Raw genomic sequence first — 22,939 nt, forward strand, 5'->3', positions numbered from 1 at the left:
TGCAACCGATGCAGAAAAATGCAAAAATTAAGTAAATAAGTATAAATGACCAGCTGGGTACACAGAGGGGGGTCACTCACCAAGGAGACTAACAGGTGTGGCGTTCATAACGATACACGCATGGTAAGATGGCATGATTCTAAGTCGTAACTGCCGGCGTCTCAGCAGCAGAACTGCGCATGTCCGCACACTGGCCAATCCGGCTCTGCTTCTGACGTCAGCTGGAATCACGGCCAATTCATTGGTTGGGCCAGTGCACATAGTAAACATAGATGATGACGCTACTGTGCAGATTGTTACTATATTAAATAATGTATCACACTAATGGGCACTAACTCAGTGTAAATAGACTCACTCATACCTCCCCGCGAGGCACATCCAACTAGCAGGGGGAACCTCCAACACGGCAGTGCGGTATCAACCATAGGTCGGACACACATTACCACAGTCGGACCGGACAGAAGTAGAACCGCAGCAGTACCAGGACTGGCGCTGCATGCGATTTGCTAACATCCACCCCTTGGGGGCCAAACGCAGGGGAAAATCATGCACACCACTGAGTGGGAATGACTCAAATAAATAAAGAATATGGAAAAAAAACGCAACAGTCTGCACAGTAGTCAAATCAACAACAGCCACAAAAAGATTATAAACAGCCACCGTCATCCTGGATCTTGGTGAACCCCATGTGTCCCACAGGAAACTTGCTTGAAAATTTCAAATCTAAATAAAAAGAGAGAACAAAGTGTATCAATATCATGTTATATATAGAGCAACATGTCAATACAGTGGTAGAATAGACCAGGTAGAGGTGGGTCACAGAGAAACCACAAGGGGGCAAGGGCAAGGCAACTATCTAAGGTACCTGGGGAGAACTTTGAAATCTACATTAAGACCCCTAGGTTTGAGGGAGTCTAACTCATGGATCCAACGTAACTCTCTTTTCTTGAGTATAGCCAACCTATCACCACCTCTAGTAGGTACAGGAACATGATCAATAATCATCACCTTCAAGTCACGTTCATGGTGATGCATCTCAGAAAAATGTTTGGGTACAGGTAGATCCATTCGCTCCTTGCGGATGGTATACCTGTGTTGGGAAAGTCTAGTTCTGGCATCATAGGTGGTCTCACCATAGAGAAAGGGACAAGGACACCATAATGCATAAATGATCCAAGATGTTTCGCACGTAAGGTGGCCACTGATTTTATAAGTGCGACCAGTGTTGGGATGTACAAAATGATCACCTTTACAGATGTATCTACAATTGACACATCTGTTACAAGGGAAACAACCATCTCTAAGAGGACCAAGTAGCAATTGGGTAGAAGGTTTTTTCTGATAAGTCCCTGCCCTAACCAATTTGTCCCTTAAGCTAGGGGGTCTCTTATATGACATCAGGGGTTTCTGTTGAAATTCGCTTATATCGGGAAAACTTCTTTGTAGTATAGGCCAATGTTTATGTAGTATTTGTGTCACCTGACTACTAATACCACTGAACTCTGATACAAACGGGATTCTCTTCATCTCAGTCTTTGTGTCATTTTTGGTCAAAAGACTACTCCGATCCACTGTCAGAATTTCCCCTTTGTATTTGGCGGTAAGTCTCTTGGGATATCCACGTGCATGGAATTGTTCAGCCTTACACTCTAAGGCTGCGAGGGCTTTCATAGGGTCTTCTACAATACGCTTTACCCGTATGAATTGGCTCTTAGGTAAGGAGTCAATAGTTCTCCTGGGGTGATTGGATTCGTATTTAAGAAGAGTGTTTTTGTCTGTGGCTTTAGTGTAGAGCTCTGTTTTAAATCTGTCCCCTTCTCTGTATACCAGAGTGTCCAAAAATTGGACCTGACTCTCTGATACAGACAGAGTAAATTTTATGTCTGGGTCCATGTTGTTGAGAAACTCATGAAAGTCGTGGAGGTCAGTCAGACTACCCCCCCAGGCTAGGAAAACATCGTCTATGTATCTCCACCACGCCACAATGTGTCTGGCGTGGTGGGACACATAGACGTAAGTCTCCTCAAGTTGGGCTACATACAAATTGGCGAAAGAAGGCGCCACATTAGAGCCCATAGCGGTCCCTTTCTTTTGGAGATACATCCGGTTGTCAAATAAGAAAAAATTGCACCTCAAAATCATGTCTAATAGTGTCAGAATGAAATCAATGCACCCACTACTGTAATCAGATCTCTGGAGAGTGGAGGCAATGGCGCGTATACCCTTATCATGGCCTATAGAGGTGTAAAGGCTCTCTATGTCAAGTGAGGCAATGTAGGTGATCTGTGAAGCATGTAAAGTACCAAGTTTGTTCAAAAAATGTGTGGTATCCTGTAGGTAAGAAGTCATGGCAAACACATGAGGTTGTAAAACTTTATCTAAGAATTCAGACGCCTTACTGTATGTAGGGATGGTCCGAACCTGCTTCGGTTCAGGTTCGTACGAACCCGAACTCTCAGAAATGATTCCTGCTGTCTGCCCGTATACAGCGGGAGGACCGCCTGGAAAACTGGGATACAGCCATAGCAATAGGCTGTTTCCCAGTTTTCCAGGCGGTCCTCCCACTGTATCCACCCGCTGCACGGAGCAGGCAGACAGCTGGAATCTGATGCCGAGCATTCGCGTTCATACGAACCCGAACCTCGGCAGGTTCGGACCATCCCTAATCATATGTTTACTTGTGCGCTTTCTGCTATTCGGGCATATTACTTTGGGTTTTTTATCCTGAGGCTTTGATGTCTTCTTTGGTCCATATGTTTTCCCTTTACAACCTTCCCATTTCAATTACACAGTTTTTACACACACAGCTGGGAACAACCAACATCTTTTGCTACACTGCTTGTTGGATTTACATATTGAAGGAGTTTTATGACCTTGAAGCCATGTTATCTTTCCGTTGCCGGTATTGATTGTGCTGAGGGGGTTAAAGGGGTTATCCAGTGCTACAAAAACATGGACACTTTCTTTCAGAGACAACACGACTCTTGTCTCCAGTTCAGGTTCATTTTGCAATTAGGCTCCATTCACTTGAATGGAACTTAGCACCAAAACCCCGCCCAAGCTGGAGACAGTAGGCCTGTACCTTTTTTCACAATTTTTTGTGCAAATGATAAATTGGGAGCAAATCCCAGATTAAGCAAATTTAGGTCAATACTCAAAACAGGCAGATAAACAAAAAACACATTTAAAAAATATTTGCCTGTCAAATACTGGTTCATAAATAGAACTTATTCCAAAAACTTGCGCAAAAATAATATATTCATGAAGAAATAGGTGCGACACCCTTAATAAATGTCCCCCATAGAATCTGTTAAAACAATTTGTTGGTAATTTGTTGGATGTGTGTTTCATTTCCCCCACGGATTGTATGCCTGTAATGTATGTTAATAAAGTTGTTGCAGTACCATGTATGTCCAACAGGTGGTGACAAGATTCTTTTAATACCAATCTATTAGCTTCTCTCACAATCTACCACTGAGTTGTAACGCAAGGTTCACACAATGCTTTTCTCTGAAGATATTTTTAGGTTATATTCACACACTGTCAAAATGGCAATGGTTTTTAGATGACAGCATTCATTTAACTGCAAATAACGGCCATTATTATAAAACAACGGCTGCTATTATGTGAATAACAGCCATTTAGAGATCAACATCTGCTAGATCAGTGCTCGTTTACCGAGCCTATTACACGGCTCAATGATTGTGCAGCAAGGGCTACACGGGCAGGAGCTGTCCCAGTTTAGAAGTATCAGCAGCTGCAGTAAATCGGAAATGCAAAAACAAGCCAGAAGGACACTGGGGGACCCTGGAGAGGTAAGTATAACTAATTTTTTTTTTTATATCCTTTATCAGACTATTACACAGAGCGATGTGCAGCCAATGATTTTTCAACTTTCTGAAAGACGATGATCAGCCGGAGAAAGACAATGATGTTTGACTCCTCAGCTGGTCGATGTCTTTATTACATGGCGCAATATCGGCTCGAATTGGCCTGATTTGGCAGATAATAACTCCATGTAATTGGACCCTTACTTCTGTAGGACAGGGTTTGCTTTAGACCTGCAGCCTACAAGAGACCTAGAGAGACGCTAAGGACTTCTGCATGCTTTCGTTGGTGCACTCAGTGATGCACCAGAATGGAGAAGGAAGAAAAAGGTCCTGCTGTTGTGTGAGAAAGGAGAGTTTACCTTATATTGGTGTGAAGGAAGCATTACTATCAGGGGTCCTACCTGTCCACTGGGGGAAATAACTATTTACTGGAAGGAAGTTCCTACTTACTGAGGGGGACATACCTACCTACTGGGAGTCTATCCACTTACTATGAGCGCCTATCAACTGGGGAGATCTACCTTCCTATAGGGGGACCTACCTACTTTCAAATGGGACCTACCTACCTGCAGGGGGACCTAACTACTTACAAGGGAACCTGCCCAAATACTAGAGAAAACTAATGGAAGAACCTACCTACTAGGGGTCCTACTTACCTACAAGGGGGAACCTACATACCTACTAAAGAGCTTAACCTACCTTCATGGGAAAGAACCTACTTAATTCGGGGGGAGGGGGGGCTACCTACATACTTAAAGCGACTCTGTAACCACTGTCCCCCTCCAACTACTTATACCTGTTTGTAGCTTATGTGAAGTCCATTCTTCTGTTATGTGTGTCCACACTGGTTGAGCTTTCATTTGGCTGAAAAGCAAACTTTAGTTGAAGAGATGGTGTGTCTAAGAGGAGGGGCCGAGAGCGTTTGTGCCCAGATGAAGCGCCGCCTGTGTGGTCTTGGTCTGCGTCTCCCCCTCCTCTCGTTGCGCCCTCTGTTTGCCCTCACAGGACACGTTATTGCGCCATTGCCGTTACGTTGCGGGTCACGCTGCATGTCGTCCACGCCCTGTGTTAGCGATGCGCTTGTGCCTGCCCCGTCTGCCATGTCTGTCTGAGCCGCCTCTATGTCTGTCCGCGGCCACCACGCCCCCTGCCCCCCCTGCTTACGCTCTTTCCGTCCGCATCCTGAGTCCTCTTCCCGGCTTCAGCCGTTGTGCGCCGTAGCAAATGTATCCCGCGCAGGCGCAATGATGCTTTAGACTGGCCGGAGAAGACCAGTCACGTCACTGCGCTTAAGCGGGATACGTTCGTTACGGCAAAGAGAAGAGGACTCAGGATGCGGACGGAAAGAGCGTAAGCGGGGGCGTGGCCCACAACATCACAGCAACGGCGCAGGCGCAATAACAATGTCTTTTAAGCACCTCCTTGTGCTTAAAAGGCCATAGCACTTGCATTTTTTCCACATAGAAACCCCACATGAGCCCTTATTTTTTACGCCACTAATTGTACTTTGCAATGACAGGCTGAATTTTTTCATAAAGTACACAGCGAAACCAAAAAAAATTCAAAGTATGGTGAAATTGAAAAAAAAAATGCATTTCTTTTATTTTGGGGGGTTTCGTTTTTACGCTGTTCGCCCTGGGGTAAAACTGACTTCTTATATATGTTCCTGAAGTAGTTACAATTACAACGATATGTAACATGTATAACTTTGTATCTGATGGCTTGTAAAAGATTCAAACCATTGTTAACAAATATATGTTCCTTAAAATCGCTGCATTCCCAGGCTTATAGCGCTTTTATCCTTTGGTCTATGGGGCTGTGTGAGGTGTCATTTTTTTATGCCATGATGTGTACTTTCTATCGGTACCTTGATTGCGCATATGCAACTTTTTGATTGCTTTTTATTACAATTTTTTAGATTTAATGCAACCAAAAATGCACAATTTTGCACTTTGGGATTTTTTTGCGCTTACGCCACTTACCGTGAGAGATCAGAAATGTGATTAATTAATAGTTTTGGAGATTACGCACGCGGCGATACCAAACATGTTTATTTATTTATTTTTATTTATAACATGGGAAAAGGGGGGTGATTCAAACTTTTATTAGGGGAGGGGGCTTTTTATTAATAATAACACTTTTATTTTTACTTTAACAATTATACTAGAAGTACCCCTGGGGGACTTCTAGTATAAGTGCACTGATCTCTCATTGAGATCTATGCTGCATAGATATGCAGCATAGATCGATGAGATAGGCACATCGATTGCTTCCGGCTGCTGCAGCCTGAAGCAATCGAGTGCCGAGCCGGGATCAGCGCCATTACGGCGCTGACCCCCGGACGGGGTAAGATGTGTGGATCGCTCCTCCGGGACAACGTCTGGGAGGAGCGATCCTCCCCACTAGCCACTAGGGAACGGCTGCATCAAGTAATCGGATGCAGCTGTCAACTTTGACAGCTGCATCCGATTACTTTATTAGCGGGCACAGCGATCGGACCGTGCCCGTTAATAGCCGCGGTCCCGGGCTAGGAGCAGCACCCGGGACTGCGGCGGTTCAGAGCGTTGTATATGAAGAAGTATAGAAGTAGGAGTCTATGTAGAAGTCTATGTAAAAAGTATATGTAGTGGAATCATCCTGACATCCTCACTGGTGTCCGTGCTCTCATCTTCCTCCCCGTGCGAGCATTTTCCCATGCATCTCCCTCCCTTCCTGTGCTACCCAGTGCCATGCATATCCCTCCCTCCCCGTGCTGCCTGGTGCCCATGCATCTCCCCCCCTATGATGCTTGGTGCTGTGCAGCGGGGTGAGTGCTCCTTATCTGCTGCTCACACCGCTGCATGGCACTGGGCAGCACGGAAAGGTAGGGAGATGCCCAGGCAGTGGGCAGCACGAGGGGTAGGGAGATGCATGGGAACCGGACAGCACGGGAAGGGAGGGAGATGCATGGGAACCGGCTAGCACGGGAAGGGAGATGCATGGGCACCGGGCAGCATGGGAAGCGAGGGGAAGATTCCACTACATACAGTATACTTTCTACATAGAGTTCTACTTCTATACTTTTCCATATACTGCGCCCCCTGCTGGATGTGTGAGTTGTAACTGGAAGAACTCTTCATGGTGTTTTCAGCTGAATAGAAAAGAGAAAAGTAAATGAGAAGACATCACATGTTGTCATTGGATGTACAGTATTGTAATTGCACATATGAGGAACAAGCAGGCCCGCTTCTGCCATGAGGCGGAATGAGCCTTCCGCCTCAGGCGGCAGAATTTGCGGTCCGGCAGGGGGCGGCATTATGTCCCCCCACTGTCATTTTTGTTAAGTATCACTTAACAAAAATTACAGCGGCCGCTCACCTGTCCCGTCGCCCGCACTCTCCACATCCCGTCAAGTCCCGCAATGTCACCCTGCAGCTGTCACGGACCTCCAGGCTGTGGTGAGTGCCCGGGGTCGGTGGGGGACGCGCTGGGATCACCCCACTCACTCACCACAGCCTGGAGGTCCGTGACAGCTGCAGGGTGACATCGCGGGACCTGACGGGATGTGGAGACAGCAGAGATCGCGGGCCGGCTGCGGTGTGGGACAGGTGAGTAGATGGCTGCTGCTGCTGCGGCGTTGGCGTCGGGGGGAAGGGGGGTGCTTTTCCGGGGGGATGCCGGCTATCAGTCGGGGCGGCCGCCTGAGGTTTGCCTCAGGCGGCAGAAACCCTTGAATCGGCCCTGGGAACAAGCCCCCCAGGTAGCCCAGACAGACCAAGAGAAGAGAGGATACACAGATTTGATCCACTGACATGAACGAGCATCCCCCATAGTTTCCATGTCCACCATCCAGACACAAGCAGCCCCTTCATTACACACCCAGTCTCTGTCAGGACCTTTTCCAGGCACTTAGCAGAGGGAAATTTGCTGTCACAGTGGTCATTTTATGTTCTGCCATTGACATCCAGCCAGGGTCACCTGTGTTTGCAATAGTGTCATGATTGAGAACCGTGGACCGCTATGAACTGGAACTGTATCGTCTTTAGCAATGAATTCAGGTTCTATCTGTGACTATATGATAATCGGAATTGAGTTTGGAGGCTTCATGATCAGTGCTTTTATCCTGCCTTTTGTGTAGAGTGACACACTGCCCCCTGCTGGTGTGTGATATGGGGAACAATCATGGCAAGACAAATCAAGGGGCCTGGACTGCACAAATGATCTTGTATTGTTTGTGCTTCCTGGGAAACTGACAGCATGGATATACATATATCCATAATGTCAATTTTCATTTACAGAGCAGTACATACTTACCCCTGCTTCTGTAATCCTGTATCCTGTTTCTTCGGCTCTCCCATCCAGCTTCTGTGTCTTCAAGCTTCACCTCCTCCATAATGATTGACAGCCAGAGGAGGCGGAGCCTGAAGTCACAGCAGCTGGAAATAGGGAGAGTTGGAGAATACGATGCTGGATCGGAGCAGGGGTAAGTATGTACTTATATACCCTGTGATATGGAAACTGACAGCACAGATATATGTATACAGGAATATGTGTGGCTGACGGCGATACATTTTAGACCCTGCTGCAAAGCTTGCCCATCCTCTTCTGATCACTGTCACTTTTACACGGCCCGATTATCGTCCGCAGGAGGGTTTCTTCCAATGCTTCTGCCCAATAATCTACCCGTGTAAAGGGCCGTTAGGACCAAAAGAAGTCTGACATAGAGTTTGATCTTCACCAAGTTTGCTGCTGAAGTTTTCATAGTGGCAATTAGCATTTATTCTAGATTGTTATGAAGAGTGATCAGATGAATTGCAATTAATTACATTCCTTGCCATGATAATTAACCTAATCACAATCTCTTCCTACAGAATTTCAGCCCTGACCCTAATGAACTGCAGACTTCTCTTCAGTGATCTTCTCATTAACTCAGGAGAGATTTTTAAAGGGAAACTATCAGTAGGTTAGAAGCAGCTTACTTGCTGATATCTCCTTACAGGATATAGGGCACTGAGGATGAATGCAAGGGTGGGTGCGGGGCTACCACCCTCAGTGCACCTGTAAGCCCGACCCTACCAATGAAAACTAGGGTCAAGCTCTGCAGTGACATCACTCCGGCACTCATCATTGTAGAGCTCCGGATGAATATTCATTAGAAGGGGCAACCGGCACACTGGGTAATAGCCCTAGTGCTCCAAACCACCTCATTCGTATATGGATGAAACTATAACATACTCAGAAACTTCATCCTCAGCGTCCTATCAGATATGGCGACATAGCAGCAGCTTAGAAGGTTCTAGAAGTTTCCTTTAATGAGGACAGGGCTGAGTGAATTATAAGGCTGTGTTTATACATTGCATTTTTTCTGTAATTTTGCAATGATTTCTGCAAAATTGCAGCACGAAGATCTTTAGTAAGGCTTCATTCAGATGTCAGTATTTTTCATCAGTATTTGCAACCGATTAATTGCTATTGTGCTATTTATACTGAACATCCTGTAAATCTGCTGATGCACATTCTGCAATGCAAATTCTATGGTAGCTTCCACATTTTGCAGGAATGTCTGTGTCATCACCGTTTCTGTGACAATTCTGTGACATTACCATTTAACTCTTTGAGGACCAAGCCCAAAATGACCCAGTGGACCGCGCCAATTTTCATTTTTGTGCTTTCGTTTTTTACTCCTCCCCTTTTAAGAGTTCTAGCATTTTTATTTTTCTATCTACAGGGCCATGTGAGAGCTAGTTTTTTTTCAGGAACAAATGTACTTTGTACTGGCGTCTTTCATTCTACCATAACATGTATGATGGAACCTCAAAATATTAATAAAAAATTATTTATGAAAATATAAATTGGTGAAATAGGAAAAAAGAATGCAATATTGTAAATTTTGGTGGGTTCCTGTGTTATTCTATAGGTCAGTCTGAACACAAACATATGTAGGTTTACACAGATTAAATATTTTTTTTTTTTTTTAAGGAATTGTTAATAAAATGGTCCTATTGTGATAGTTTTTCACCTACAGGGCTGTTTGGGAGGTCATTTTTTGCGACATGATCTCTAGTTTTTATTATTACAATATTTATGTAGCTCGGACGTTTTGATCACTTTTTTAAAACATTTTTTTTGTATTTATAATGTAACAAAAAATCGGTAATCCTGGTGCTTTTTTACCTCTTTTCATTCACGCCATTTGCCGTATGGGATGGCAATTGTTATATTTTAATAGATCAGATAATTATGTACACTACGGTATATAATATGTTTAGTCCCCTTGGAAGATCCTTAGATTACATACAATGGTCATTGCTATTCCATAGGCATTGCATTGATCAGTGTTATAGACGCTCTGCTGATTGAGCCTGATTGAGACCTCCGGCGGTCCGACACAGCGATTAGGAGCCCCACAGTCACACTGCGGGGGTCCTGATCGGTAAATGACAGGCTGCAGCGATCATGCTGCAGTGTGTCATTAACCCCTTAAATGCTGCATTAATGGTGAGGGCCCGGCTGCTCATTGCAGCCGGCCCCCACCTGCTATGAAGCGTGCTTCGCTCCAGAGCGTGCTTCATAACCCAGGACATACCTGAATGCCCAGGGTCGTCTGGTGACAGGCGGCTTCTCATGGATGGTTAGAACAGCTAGTGACATCATTTTATGCCATCCTGCTCACCCTTTTTATGGTGGAACTGCAAAATACGGAACACAATACAGATGCACTACAAATGATATTTTGTGGCTTGCGGAGACAAATATGTTGGTTACGAATTTCATCCTTGAAAATATACTGACGTGTGAATGTGACCTAATAATCGCCAAGGAAACACGTGAAGTCATCCTTGTTTTGTGTCAAATAGGGCTTCACAGGCAAGGACATTGCTGCTTGTAAGATTGTCCCTAAATTAACCATTTATTGGATCATCAAGAACTTCAGGAAGACTAATTCAATGGCTATAAGGAAACTTCAGGCCACAAAATAAATTCTAGCAAGTACCAGGACCATCTCCTAAAGAAGATTTAGCAAAGGGATCCATTCATCACCAGCGCAGAGCTCGCTCAGGAATAGTGATGAACGAACATCCCGATGTTCGATTCGGAGCCCGAACATGAACATAAAAAAAAGTTATTGTGTTCGGTTCGTGTTCGCCGAACATTCACGAACAAATAACAAATGTACACTAGAAGCGTACGTTTCGGTCTACTCACATGCGTACAGATTATCAGGGGCAAAGTGTAAATTACGCAGTTGCATATTCTTTTGCGTATGCAGTTGCGTACAGATTACGTACAATTTGGTGTAGAGTTACGCACGTGTACAGATTATCAGGTTTAAAAGCGCAAATTATGGAGCTGCGTACATTCTCAGGTTCGAATACGTTTGAAAATGATCGTTATAAATTGTTCGTGATCGGCGAACACGAACAATCAGCGTCTTGTATGAACATTTATGAACATGTTCGCTCATCACTACACAGGAATGGCAGGAGGCTGGGGTAAGGGAATCTGCATGCACAGTCAAGTGAAGGCTTTTCCAGGCTGACCTGATGCCAAGAAGAGCGGCAGAGAAGACACTTATCTGCAAGAAAGCCATGCAGTACAGCCTGACATTCTGCCAGAATTACAGGAGTGGACTGCGGAGGACTGGGGCAAAGCTATTTTTAAAGTGTCACAGTGACACATTGCTGAAATCTACAAAAAGATCAACACCGTAAATATTGACCTTTACAGAAACTTGATGTATTTGTCAATAAATGTTGAAAATCTTCTAAAATGCTTATAACTGCACTCCACAACATATTAGAGATCAGCACATTTAGGCTGGGTTCACACTACGTATATTTCAGTCAGTATTGTGGTCCTCGTATTGCAACCAAAACCAGGAGTGGATTAAAAACACAGAAAGGCTCTGTTCACACAATGGTGAAATTGAGTGGATGGCCGCCATATAACAGTAAATAACCGCCATTATTTCAATATAACAGCCGTTGTTCTAAACCAGGGGTGGGGAACCTCCGGCCCGCGGGCCGCATCCGGCCCCTGAGACCTCCCGATGCGGCCCGCGGCCCGCAGCTCCCCTGTGATGCTTGCCGCTCTGCTGGGGAAGAAGCCGGCATACACCGCATCCTCCGGTGTCTGTGACAGCTGGCGGACACCGGAGGATGCTGTCTGTGCCGGCTTCTTCCCCAGCAGAGCGGCGCGTGTCTTTAGTCTCCTGCTGGCCGTGCGCGATGACGTCATTTCATCGCGCGCCGCCTGCAGGAGAAGACCGGCACAGAGGACCTGGGAGAGAAGAGGACCTGGACTGCGTGGGAGCGGAGGTAAGGTGAGTGGGATGTTTATTTTTTTATTTGGGGGTTAACTAGGATCCCAGGGACATGACTGATGGGGGGGGGGGGACAACTAGGCTACCAGGGACATGACTGATGGGGGGGGGGGGGACAACTAGGCTACCAGGGACATGACTGATGGGGGGACAACTAGGCTACCAGGGACATGACTGATGGGGGGGGGGGACAACTAGGCTACCAGGGACATGACTGATGGGGGGACAACTAGGCTACCAGGGACATGACTGATGGGGGGACAACTAGGCTACCAGGGACATGACTGATGGGGGGACAACTAGGCTACCAGGGACATGACTGATGGGGGGGGCAACTAGGCTACCAGGGACATGACTGATGGGGGGGGGGGCAACTAGGCTACCAGGGACATGACTGATGGGGGGGGACAACTAGGCTACCAGGGACATGACTGATGGGGGGGGGACAACTAGGCTACCAGGGACATGACTGATGGGGGGGGACAGCTAGGCTACCAGGGACATGACTGATGGGGGGGGACAACTAGGCTACCAGGGACATGACTGATGGGGGGGACAACTAGGCTACCAGGGACATGACTGATGGGGGGGGGACAACTAGGCTACCAGGGACATGACTGATGGGGGGGGGGGAATAACTAGGCTACCAGAGACATGACTGATGGGGGGGGGGAATAACTAGGCTACCAGGGACATGACTGATGGGGGGGACAACTAGGCTACCAGGGACATGACTGATGGGGGGGGGACAACTAGGCTACCAGGGACATGACTGATGGGGGGGGGGAATAACTAGGCTACCAGAGACATGACTGATGGGGGGGGGGAATAACTAGGCTACCAGGGACATAACTGATGGGGGGGGGGGACAACTAGGCTACCAGGGACATGACTGATGGGGGGGACAACTAGGCTACCAGGGACATGCCTGATGGGGGGGGGGGGAATAACTAGGCTACCAGAGACATGACTGATGGGGGGGGGGGAATAACTAGGCTACCAGAGACATGACTGATGGGGGGGGGGGAATAACTAGGCTACCAGAGACATGACTGATGGGGGGGGGGGGGGACAACTAGGCTACCAGGGACATGACTGATGGGGGGGACAACTAGGCTACCAGAGACATGACTGATGGGGGGGGGACAACTAGGCCACCAGGGACATGACTGATGGGGGGGACAACTAGGCCACCAGGGACATGACTGATGGGGGGGACAACTAGCCTACCAGGGACATGACTGATGGGGGGGACAACTAGGCTACCAGAGACATGACTGATGGGGGGGGGGACAACTAGGCTACCAGGGACATGACTGATGGGGGGGACAACTAGGCTACCAGGGACATGACTGATGAGGGGATAACTAGGCCACCAGGGACATGACTGATGGGGGAGACAACTAGGCTACCAGAGACATGACTGATGGGGGGGGGAATAACTAGGCTACCAGGGACATGACTGATGAGGGGATAACTAGGCCACCAGGGACATGACTGATGGGGGAGACAACTAGGCTACCAGAGACATGACTGATGGGGGGGGGGAATAACTAGGCTACCAGGGACATGACTGATGGGGGGGGGAATAACTAGGCTACCAGGGACATGACTGATGGGGGGGACAACTAGGCTACCAGAGACATGACTGATGGGGGGGGGGAATAACTAGGCTACCAGGGACATGCCTGATGGGGGTTAACTAGGCTACCAGGGACATGACTTGGGGGTTAACTAGACTACAAGGGGCATCACTGGGGGTTAACTACAATAGCAGGGGCACTAGGGGAACAATACTATGCCTTGTCCTGGGTGCGGCAAACCCCCGCTACTAACTGCCGCGCACGGTATGCGGCCCTCGAATGATTTTATTAATGCCCGACCGGCCCTCGACATGGAAAAGGTTCCCCATCCCTGTTCTAAACTAACAGCAAATATTTGCCATTAAATGGCGGCCATCCACTCAATTTCAACATTGTGTGAACAGAGCCTTTCTGTGTTTTTAATCCACTCCTGGCTTTGGTTGCAATATGAGGACCACAATACTGACTGAAAAATATGTAGTGTGAACCCAGCCTTATAGTAATAACAAAGGGAAGCGCTCATCAGTCTGCTTCCATTTAACTGACTGCTGCTCTGTGCCGCTCCTCCCTGGGTGCAGGAAAAAGCTGGATCCAGCCCTGGGAAACTTCTCCGAGTGTTGAATATCCCTTATACAGCTCCATTGGATCAGAGGTGGAGGCTTATGTCTGCTGCTTCATGGGTTTAGCAACATACTGTATGCAGGTGTCATTTGTATAGACGCTGTGGGGGACATTTATGAAACGTCCGCCTGAGGCGTATGCCAGGGAGAAGGTGCAGATTCGCCCCTTCTCCCTGCCGTACACCTGCCGTATGCCCCGCTTGCCCGATGGGCGGGCTTTGGGGGGGGGGGGGGGGGGGGCGTGACTGCACACAATGTTTGATAAATCTCCCCCATAATGTTCTGTAGGAATTCAGGTAAACCTATGTATTAATTCTTAATGATTTTATTTTCTATGTAACTTACCTAGCTGTGACAGGGGAGTAACTGGTAAGAAGGGACTGGTAGAGTTTTTGACCTGGCACATAATGCCAGTGGCAGCACCAACCAGCCGCTCTACTTTAGCCAGATATTAAACCCGTTTTTTGTGGAAGATCAATGAAAGCTTAGCGACATCTCTGGGTTATGAATATGCATGATAGAAACATTTACACATCTGTATCTGTTCAGACTATGCTGTGTGGCACTGTCTGTAGCAGAGCACACTGTCTCCCTGGACTGCTTCATGTCTGCTGTTCTCTCTATGTTCCCATAGAAAAGCTCTCCTACTGTCCAGACTGGAAAGTATATGCTACTTCCTGCAAGACATACAGCAGCTGATAACTACTAGAAGACTGGAGATTTTTTTTAAATAGAAGTAAATTACAAATCTCTGGCACGTTCTAGCACCAGTTGGTTTAAAAGATTTTTTTTTTTCTGAATTGCCCCTTTAATGTGATGACCTACCCCTATAGCTAAATACCCTGGCCAAAAGTTCTTATACCCCAGGCATTCAGGACCCTCCTAACTGCAGTCCTGTTGCTGTATATGTATGTAGTACATATAGATACACTGGTCAATGGTCATAGATACAATGATCCCATCTGGTTTACTTTAGTATATCAGAAACCCACCATAAGTAAGGGCCAGTTCACACGGAAAAAAGTGGCAGAATTCTGAATAGCGGCCGCAGAAAACTGACATGTAACTGTGTGTATACACTCCGTCCGGGATTCCCTCAGCCTGCAGCACTACGTAAGTACAGCAGAAATCACAGCCGTTGTAACAATGGACGTAATTTTTGCGGAGCTTACGTAGTGTGAACATAACCTAAGTTTTCCAGGACCTCCATTCCCTTAGATAGAACTCAACAGAAAAACCACACCTGGATAACCCCGACTGTTCACTTGCTGCCTCATATATATCCAACCCCATTGTCACAAGATTATAACTAGAGATGAGCGAACCGGGTTCGGGTTCGAGTCGATCTGAACCTGAACGATCAGGCATTTGATAAGCTGGGGCTGCTGAACTTGGATAAAGCTCTAAGGTTGTCTGGAAAACATGGATATAGTCATTGGCTGTATCCATGATTTCCACATAGCCTTAGGGCTTTATCCAAGTTCAGCAGCCACCGCTAATCAAATGCCAAAAGTTCGGGTTTGGATCGACTCGAGCACGCTCCAGGTTCGCTCATCTCTAATTATATAATCTCTAGTTATTCACTTCACCTGTCGGCGGTTTTAATGTTATGGCTGATATTGGAATTTTTCTAATGCTATCAGCAGTTTTTTATTTTTATACGTTGTAACAAATGACGTAAAGGATGTGCTATATATCGTCCCATACAGATGAGGCGCAGTCTCTCTGCACTGACTGCGCTCTAGTTCTCTGAAAACTTCATCCTGAATCAAGTGAAAGCTGGAAATCCTCCTCTTCTCCCCAGCAGCCAATGACATCTCAGCCCAATGCCAAACTTTCCTCCAGTGAGATGCACAGAGAGTGGTCCCTGCCCCCAGCCCTATGCAATCGTGCAGATGAGCCCCCGTCCTGTGTGTATAGAGCCGAGCTGCCTATTGGCCGGTGTGTGGCATGTCTATTGTGTGCATGCTAATGCAGCTGCCTGTGTCTTCAGCCTGCTCGTCTATAAGGGACATATGGAGAGAGCATCCAGCAGCAAGGGATATGCTGGGCTCACTTACCCACTCATAGGATAAGACTTATACAGGGAAGGACCTGATTGGGAGTCCTGCAATGAGTTGTCTGGATGTTATGTATCATCACCAAGTGTATGGCATGCACCAGTATCTGCCTGGCACGGCAGCTTGTACATCAGCGTATTACCACCACCATCATAACCAACAGGTGAGTTTTAAAAAAATATATATATATATTTGTACTATTATTCATAATATTGCTAAAACATTGTACCAATTTATATTGAGAGTAGTGGATACTGGGAACTGACTTCCAGCTAATGCATTGGAACTAAACACCATGTGACTAGAGAAGCAGAGCAGATAAACCTCTCGATCTATGACCGCCCTGAGTGTTTACAGGTTATTTTAAACTGGTCCGCCAGCCGCGGCGAAGCAATGATGAGTTTGTCACGTGGCGCACATCACCGCAATATCATGCTAATAAATTATCTGTGGTTTTATCTAGGACTACAGGTGTGAGAATAATAATAATAATAATAATAATAATAATAATAATAATAATAATAATATAATATGTCCATGTAAGTAATAGAAGAACAAACATATTCACAAATAACAGGAAGGAATGAAAATAATGAAGCCAAAATGTAAACTCTCTGGTAGGGGAGATCTGAACAGCAAAGAGTCCTGGGGCAATAGTGTCAGTCAGTGCTATACGTCTATAAGACACAGGGCTGTCAGCTGACTATCATGCAGTCCTTATGACGATAAAGAATAACCCTCTACTACTACAATCATTCACCGCTCACAGACACAGAAACTTTTGCAGATTGTTCTGTACATAATGAATAATTAATAGTTTACCATAGTTTGATATAGATTGTTCTGTACATGTGAATAATTATTAGTCTATCTATCTATCTATCTATCTATCTATCTATCTATCTATCTCCTATCTATCTATCTATCTATCTCCTATCTATCTATCTATCTATCTATCTATCTATCTATCTATCTATCTATCTATCTATCTATCTATCTATCTATCTCCTATCTATCTATCTTTCTATCTCCTATCTATCTATCTATCTATCTATCTCCTATCTATCTATCTATCTATCTATCTATCTATCTATCTATCTCCTATCTATCTATCTATCTATCTTCTATCTATCTATCTATCTATCTATCTATCTATCTATCTATCTATCTATCTATCTATCTATCTTCTATCTATCTATTATCTATCTCCTATCTATCTATCTATCTATCTATCTATCTATCTATCTATCTATCTTTCTATCTCCTATCTATCTATCTATCTATCTATCTATCTATCTCCTATCTATCTATCTATCTATCTATCTATCTATCTATCTATCTATCTACTATCTATCTATCTATCTATCTATCTATCTATCTATCTATCTATTATCTATCTCCTATCTATCTATCTATCTATCTATCTATCTATCTATCTATCTATCTATCTATCTATCTATCTATCCATCCAGCCTCTTTTACAGCACTTATCCGGACCTCTAACCACGCACATTCCACTATGACACATCACTATCTTTGTTGGAATGTTGGATTTTTTGCTCAGCACATAATTCTCATAAATGGAAACGTAGAGAGTAGCAGAGAGCAGTGAGTGTGACCAGGAGTTACCTCTCGGGTGCTGGAATGTGCGGCTCAGCAGACATAACACTACCTGGAAATGACATAATAAGTGCTGTATACTGTACACTACCCATTAGTAGGAATTACACTACTCAAATGTTTTTCATTAGCTTGTTATATGTTTAGTGTTAAGTCATTGTATTTTGTATTAGTGTTCTGTGTTTATTTATTAGATGCTAAATGCAGCTAAACATGTGAAAACATGAAATTTAAGGGGGTCATCCAGTGCCACAAAAACATGGCCACTTTCTTCCAGAGACAGCACCACTGTTATCTACAGTTTGGGTGCAGCTTTTAGAACTCAGTTTTATTGAATTTAATGGAACTTAAAGGGGTTGTCCAGCATATATCTTTTTCTTTTAAATCAACTGATATCAGAAAGTTATGTAGATTTGTAATTTACTTCTATTAAAAAAATCTCAAGTCTTCCCATACTTATCAGCTACTGAATGTCCTGAAGGAAATGTTGTTTTATCTTCAGTCTGACACAGTGCTCTCTGCTGACATCTCTGGCCGAGACAGGAATTCTGTCTCGGTTTTCTATGAATCCCCATAGAAAAACTCTCCTGCTCTGGACAGTTCCTGCCTCGGCCAGAGATGTCAGCAGAGAGCACTGTGTCAGGCTGAGAATAAAATAACATTTCCTTCAGGACCTACAGCAGCTGATAAGTATGGGAAGACTTTGAGATTTTTTAATAGAAGTAAATTACAAATCTATATAACTTTCTGATTTGAAAGAAAAAGATTTTCGCTGGACAACCCCTTTCATTGCAAACCACACCTGAACTCGAGACAAGAGTGGTGCTGTCTCTGGAAGAAAGCGACCATGTTTTTGTAGCACTGGATAACCCCTTTAATGCAATATTCAACATATTAGCGGAAAATATTAACAAACACAGCTAGAAATGAACACATTTTGCAGAGTTGATCAGGCTATTTGTGTTATGTATGGTTTTACTCATAAAGTTTAGAGAGCTGAATCTGCCATTTGTGTTATATATGGGGTTTTACATAGGACTGCATGTCAACCATCCTCATTATAGTTACTCGTAAAGTTATCACCAAGCACAAACATTGCGGCCCTCGAAGTATACAGATAGATAAGTCTTACGATCCCTACATGTTACATTCCGCATCCATGGCTATTCTGTATCTTAGGCAGTTGTAAGGGTTTGACTTTACATAGAGATGTAGCAGAGCTGAACAAGCTTGTGACTGCTTCATAATACTGTAATCTTCTAACCACCAACCCCCTGGCCTGTGTATATAAGGTATACTATAGTGTTTCCCATATGATCCAGTAGTAAGGCTAGAGTGTGTCCTGTTATCAGCCTGACAGCAGACTAGAAGCATGCACAGAGCGTGGGTGTGAGGTGGGGCCTGCACTGACTTGGCTCAGACGCCGCAGTCATTAGAGACTACAGAATTCTGTTGTTGCATTCCATAAAGTTTTATCATTATTAAGCATGGAGATCATTCTCTACATGGGAAGTGTCTCTGAGCAAAGGAATCTCGCCAGTAACAGAGAAGCATTTCTGAGCTCTTCTGGCACCGGCTACAACTACACGAATATTTGGCATAGTGGATACAATTGCATTACAGTCAGAAAGGCTTTCCACTAAGTTTGTACATCCTGTAGTATTATAACTGGTAGCAGGGTAACATCAGCTAGGTGCCGGAGAGAGATACGCTGGGGGACGTCTGGAGTATGACCACCACTGACTGCTGCTGCTGATCCATGGACATGATCAACTTCAATGGATCGAGTCTAGACTAAAATATCTATATAGTGTACATGAGGTTCAGCCGCAAACACTTCACTGGACTCCAGAGCTGAAATCTTCAGTATACGCCTAACAGATGCCGGCTGAACATACTGAGAGGTCTACTTCATCAAGGTAAGTAGATGTACACATAGGGGGAGATTTATCAAAGGGGTGTAAAGTAGAATTGGCTCAGTTGCCTCTAGCAACCAATCAGATTCCACCTTTCATTTTCAAAAGAATCTGTGTAGAATGGAAAGTTGAATCTGACTGGTTGCTAAGGGCAACTGAGCCAGCTCTACTTTACACCTCCCTCACAGTCTTTGTGAAGACCACCCCTTTATCCAGACCAGATAACATAACAATTGATAGTTTATTATGAATAGTAAAGGCCATTTTCTTTGACAGGGCCACCCCTACAGAAGTCTATGGGATTTACGATTGTCTTCTTAAACTTACTAACTAGAAACTCATGGGGCTTGGGGTGAACCCATCGCATGTTTGGTGTTAGGAACAAGCAATTGGGGATAGGAACAAACCTGGCCCTTAGGGTCTTGTTGTCTGTCTCTAAAGTAGACATTGGAAAGGGTTATTGGGCAAACAGCAGCATTGGGACCAGAGATATAACATAGTGGCACCAAGAGGGGGCGCTGTTCCTATTTGTTCCTCTACATCTGCTGTTTCTAAGCTTGCCTCTAAGGCTCAGTTCACACATAGTATTTCGTAGCCAACACCAGGATTGGAACTGACAACTATCATAATAAAAAGTTTTGCACCTTTTTCTGTTTTTTTTGGCCCCATTCCTGGTTTTTGCCTAAATATTTATAAAAATTAACTCCGAACTGTGGGACAGATCACTATATGAGCTCAACATTATACTTTTAATTCTTTTTACATTCATTTTTTCAATGTACTTTCTGCATGTTTACTATGATTGGTAATCAATAGAGATGAGCGAACCGGGTTTGGGTTCGAGTCAATCCGAACCCGAACGTTCGGCATTTGATTAGCTGGGGCTGCTGAACTTGGATAAAGCTCTAAGGTTGTCTGGAAAACATGGATACAGCCAATGACTATATCCATGTTTTCCACATAGCCTTAGGGCTTTATCCAACTTCAGCAGCCACCGCTAATCAAATGCCGAAAGTTGGGGTTCGGATCGAGGTTTTATTTCACTTTTATTCTGGAAACATAAGGCCATTAATGTAGCGACGTGAAGTAATGCGTGTAAAGAGGTGGCTCACAGCGTGGATAATCCTGTGAAATATCCTTTAACCATTTTCATTTTCCAGTATTTGGACATGGTTTAGCGTATTGTGCCGTCGCCATTGTCTAGCAGACATGTTTAACATTCATAGTATGCACACGGGGAAACCATTTTTGTCTTTTTGACATTCTCCAAGGGAAACCTATGGCCTTGTGGTCAGGAGGGGAGAAAGTTGTAGTGGAAAGTTGTTTTGTAGGGTTGTATGTAGCTGTCAGCAAATTGCAGCTAGCCAGAAAGTGCCACTCCGCAGTCAATATCTATGTAAAGCACCACACCGCCCTTAACGTTCTTTGCATATTGGCTATTTATAACAATCTGATCCCCCTATTACTCACATAGACATAAACATAGGCCATAATGAAGTTCTTATTGTTTAACTCTTTTATGCCTTGGGGTATCTTCTCTTTTCCCCAATCTAGGGACAATCATACCAGGAGACAATTTTTATTCAGTCCAGTAGGGAAATGTACCTTGGGTTACTCAGCAAGAAGAACAGAATAGGTTAAATGCTCAGTCATTGCATTGGATGGCATTTCAATGCGATTTGATAGGATTCTTTATAGGAGGAGTGGGATAACCTGTAGTGCAGTGCTGTCATCCTCCTGCTGGCCGCTGTCACTCACCCTGCTCACTCTCCCTTTTATATGCAGGTGAGGGGGAAGTCGCCTCCTGGGCTTGGTCAATAAGTGGGTGGACAGCACTCACAATTTTTCTTGCTTAGTTAAAGAAACAACTCTGCGCGGACGTCCAGGCTATTGTGTACACAGATGTAGAGTGGAGTTTTCATATGTTAAAACAACTCGGCTGTGTTCTTGTGTTTTTCAATCTGTCATGTACATAAAACAGGTAGAGTGCAGCGTGTCACATCATGTGATGGCTCTATTATAGGCTTATATTATAGGCTTATATTACTCCAGAACCATCGCACAAATACTTTATTATCAATAGCGCAGAAATAAAACAAAGGTATACTTCATATGTATTATATACTGTATATATTATATTTAATTCAAATCTATATTATCTATCTATCTATAAATTACAAAAAGTGTTGGGGCACTCGGAGAAAAAATAATGAGGGTGGGTGCCAGCATATAAACCGGGGAACCTCCAGGCAATATTTTGGAATCTATCTATCTATCTATCTATCTATCTATCTATCTCCTATCTATCTATCTATCTATCTATCTATCTATCTATCTATCTCCTATCTATCTATCTACCCATCTATCTATCTATCTCCTATCTATCTATCTATCTATCTATCTATCTATCTATCTATCTATCTATCTATCTATCTCCTATCTATCTATCTACCCATCTCCTATCTATCTATCTATCTCCTATCTATCTATCTATCTATCTATCTATCTATCTATCTATCTATCTATCTATCTATCTATCATTTATCTTTCTTTCTATGGTATATGTTTCTATTTCTCCTATCTTTCTCTGTATCATTCTCTATATCTGTCTATACTGTATATCTATGCTGTAAGTAAGCTAATTGCTCTACAATATCTATCTACAGTATCTATCTATCTATCTATCTATCTATCTATCTACAGTATCTATCTATCTATCTATCTATCTATCTATCTATCTATCTATCTTCTATCTATCTATCTATCTATCTATCTATCTATCTATCTATCTCCTATCTATCTATCTATCTTCTATCTATCTATCTATCTATCTATCTATCTATCTATCTATCTATCTCCTATCTATCTATCTATCTATCTATCTCCTATCTAATTATCTATCTATCTATCTATCTATCTATCTATCTATCTATCTATCTATCTATCTCCTATCTATCTATCTATCTATCTATCTTCTATCTATCTATCTATCTATCTATCTCCTATCT

General features: G+C 44.2%; 1 protein-coding gene across 5 annotated transcripts in view; it reads left to right on the forward strand.

The window, feature by feature from the left end:
• The window catches only part of VGLL3 (vestigial like family member 3), a 46,760-nt gene that overhangs the window by 18,130 nt on the left and 5,691 nt on the right, over nucleotides 1-22,939 (forward strand). The window contains exon 1 of one of the 5 annotated variants that reach the window (XM_069945242.1): nucleotides 16,244-16,558. The exons of 3 other annotated variants lie outside the window; for them this stretch is intronic. In XM_069945242.1, coding sequence (XP_069801343.1) covers nucleotides 16,448-16,558 — 111 coding nt within the window. In that variant the 5' untranslated portion in view covers nucleotides 16,244-16,447. Of the gene's footprint in view, nucleotides 1-16,243; nucleotides 16,559-19,513; nucleotides 19,935-22,939 lie in introns of those variants that run through there. One more of the 5 variants, XM_069945244.1, reaches the window with a different exon arrangement.

Source organism: Dendropsophus ebraccatus, chromosome 11 (assembly GCF_027789765.1).
Source record: "Dendropsophus ebraccatus isolate aDenEbr1 chromosome 11, aDenEbr1.pat, whole genome shotgun sequence".
In the NCBI taxonomy this organism is placed as follows: domain Eukaryota; kingdom Metazoa; phylum Chordata; class Amphibia; order Anura; family Hylidae; genus Dendropsophus; species Dendropsophus ebraccatus.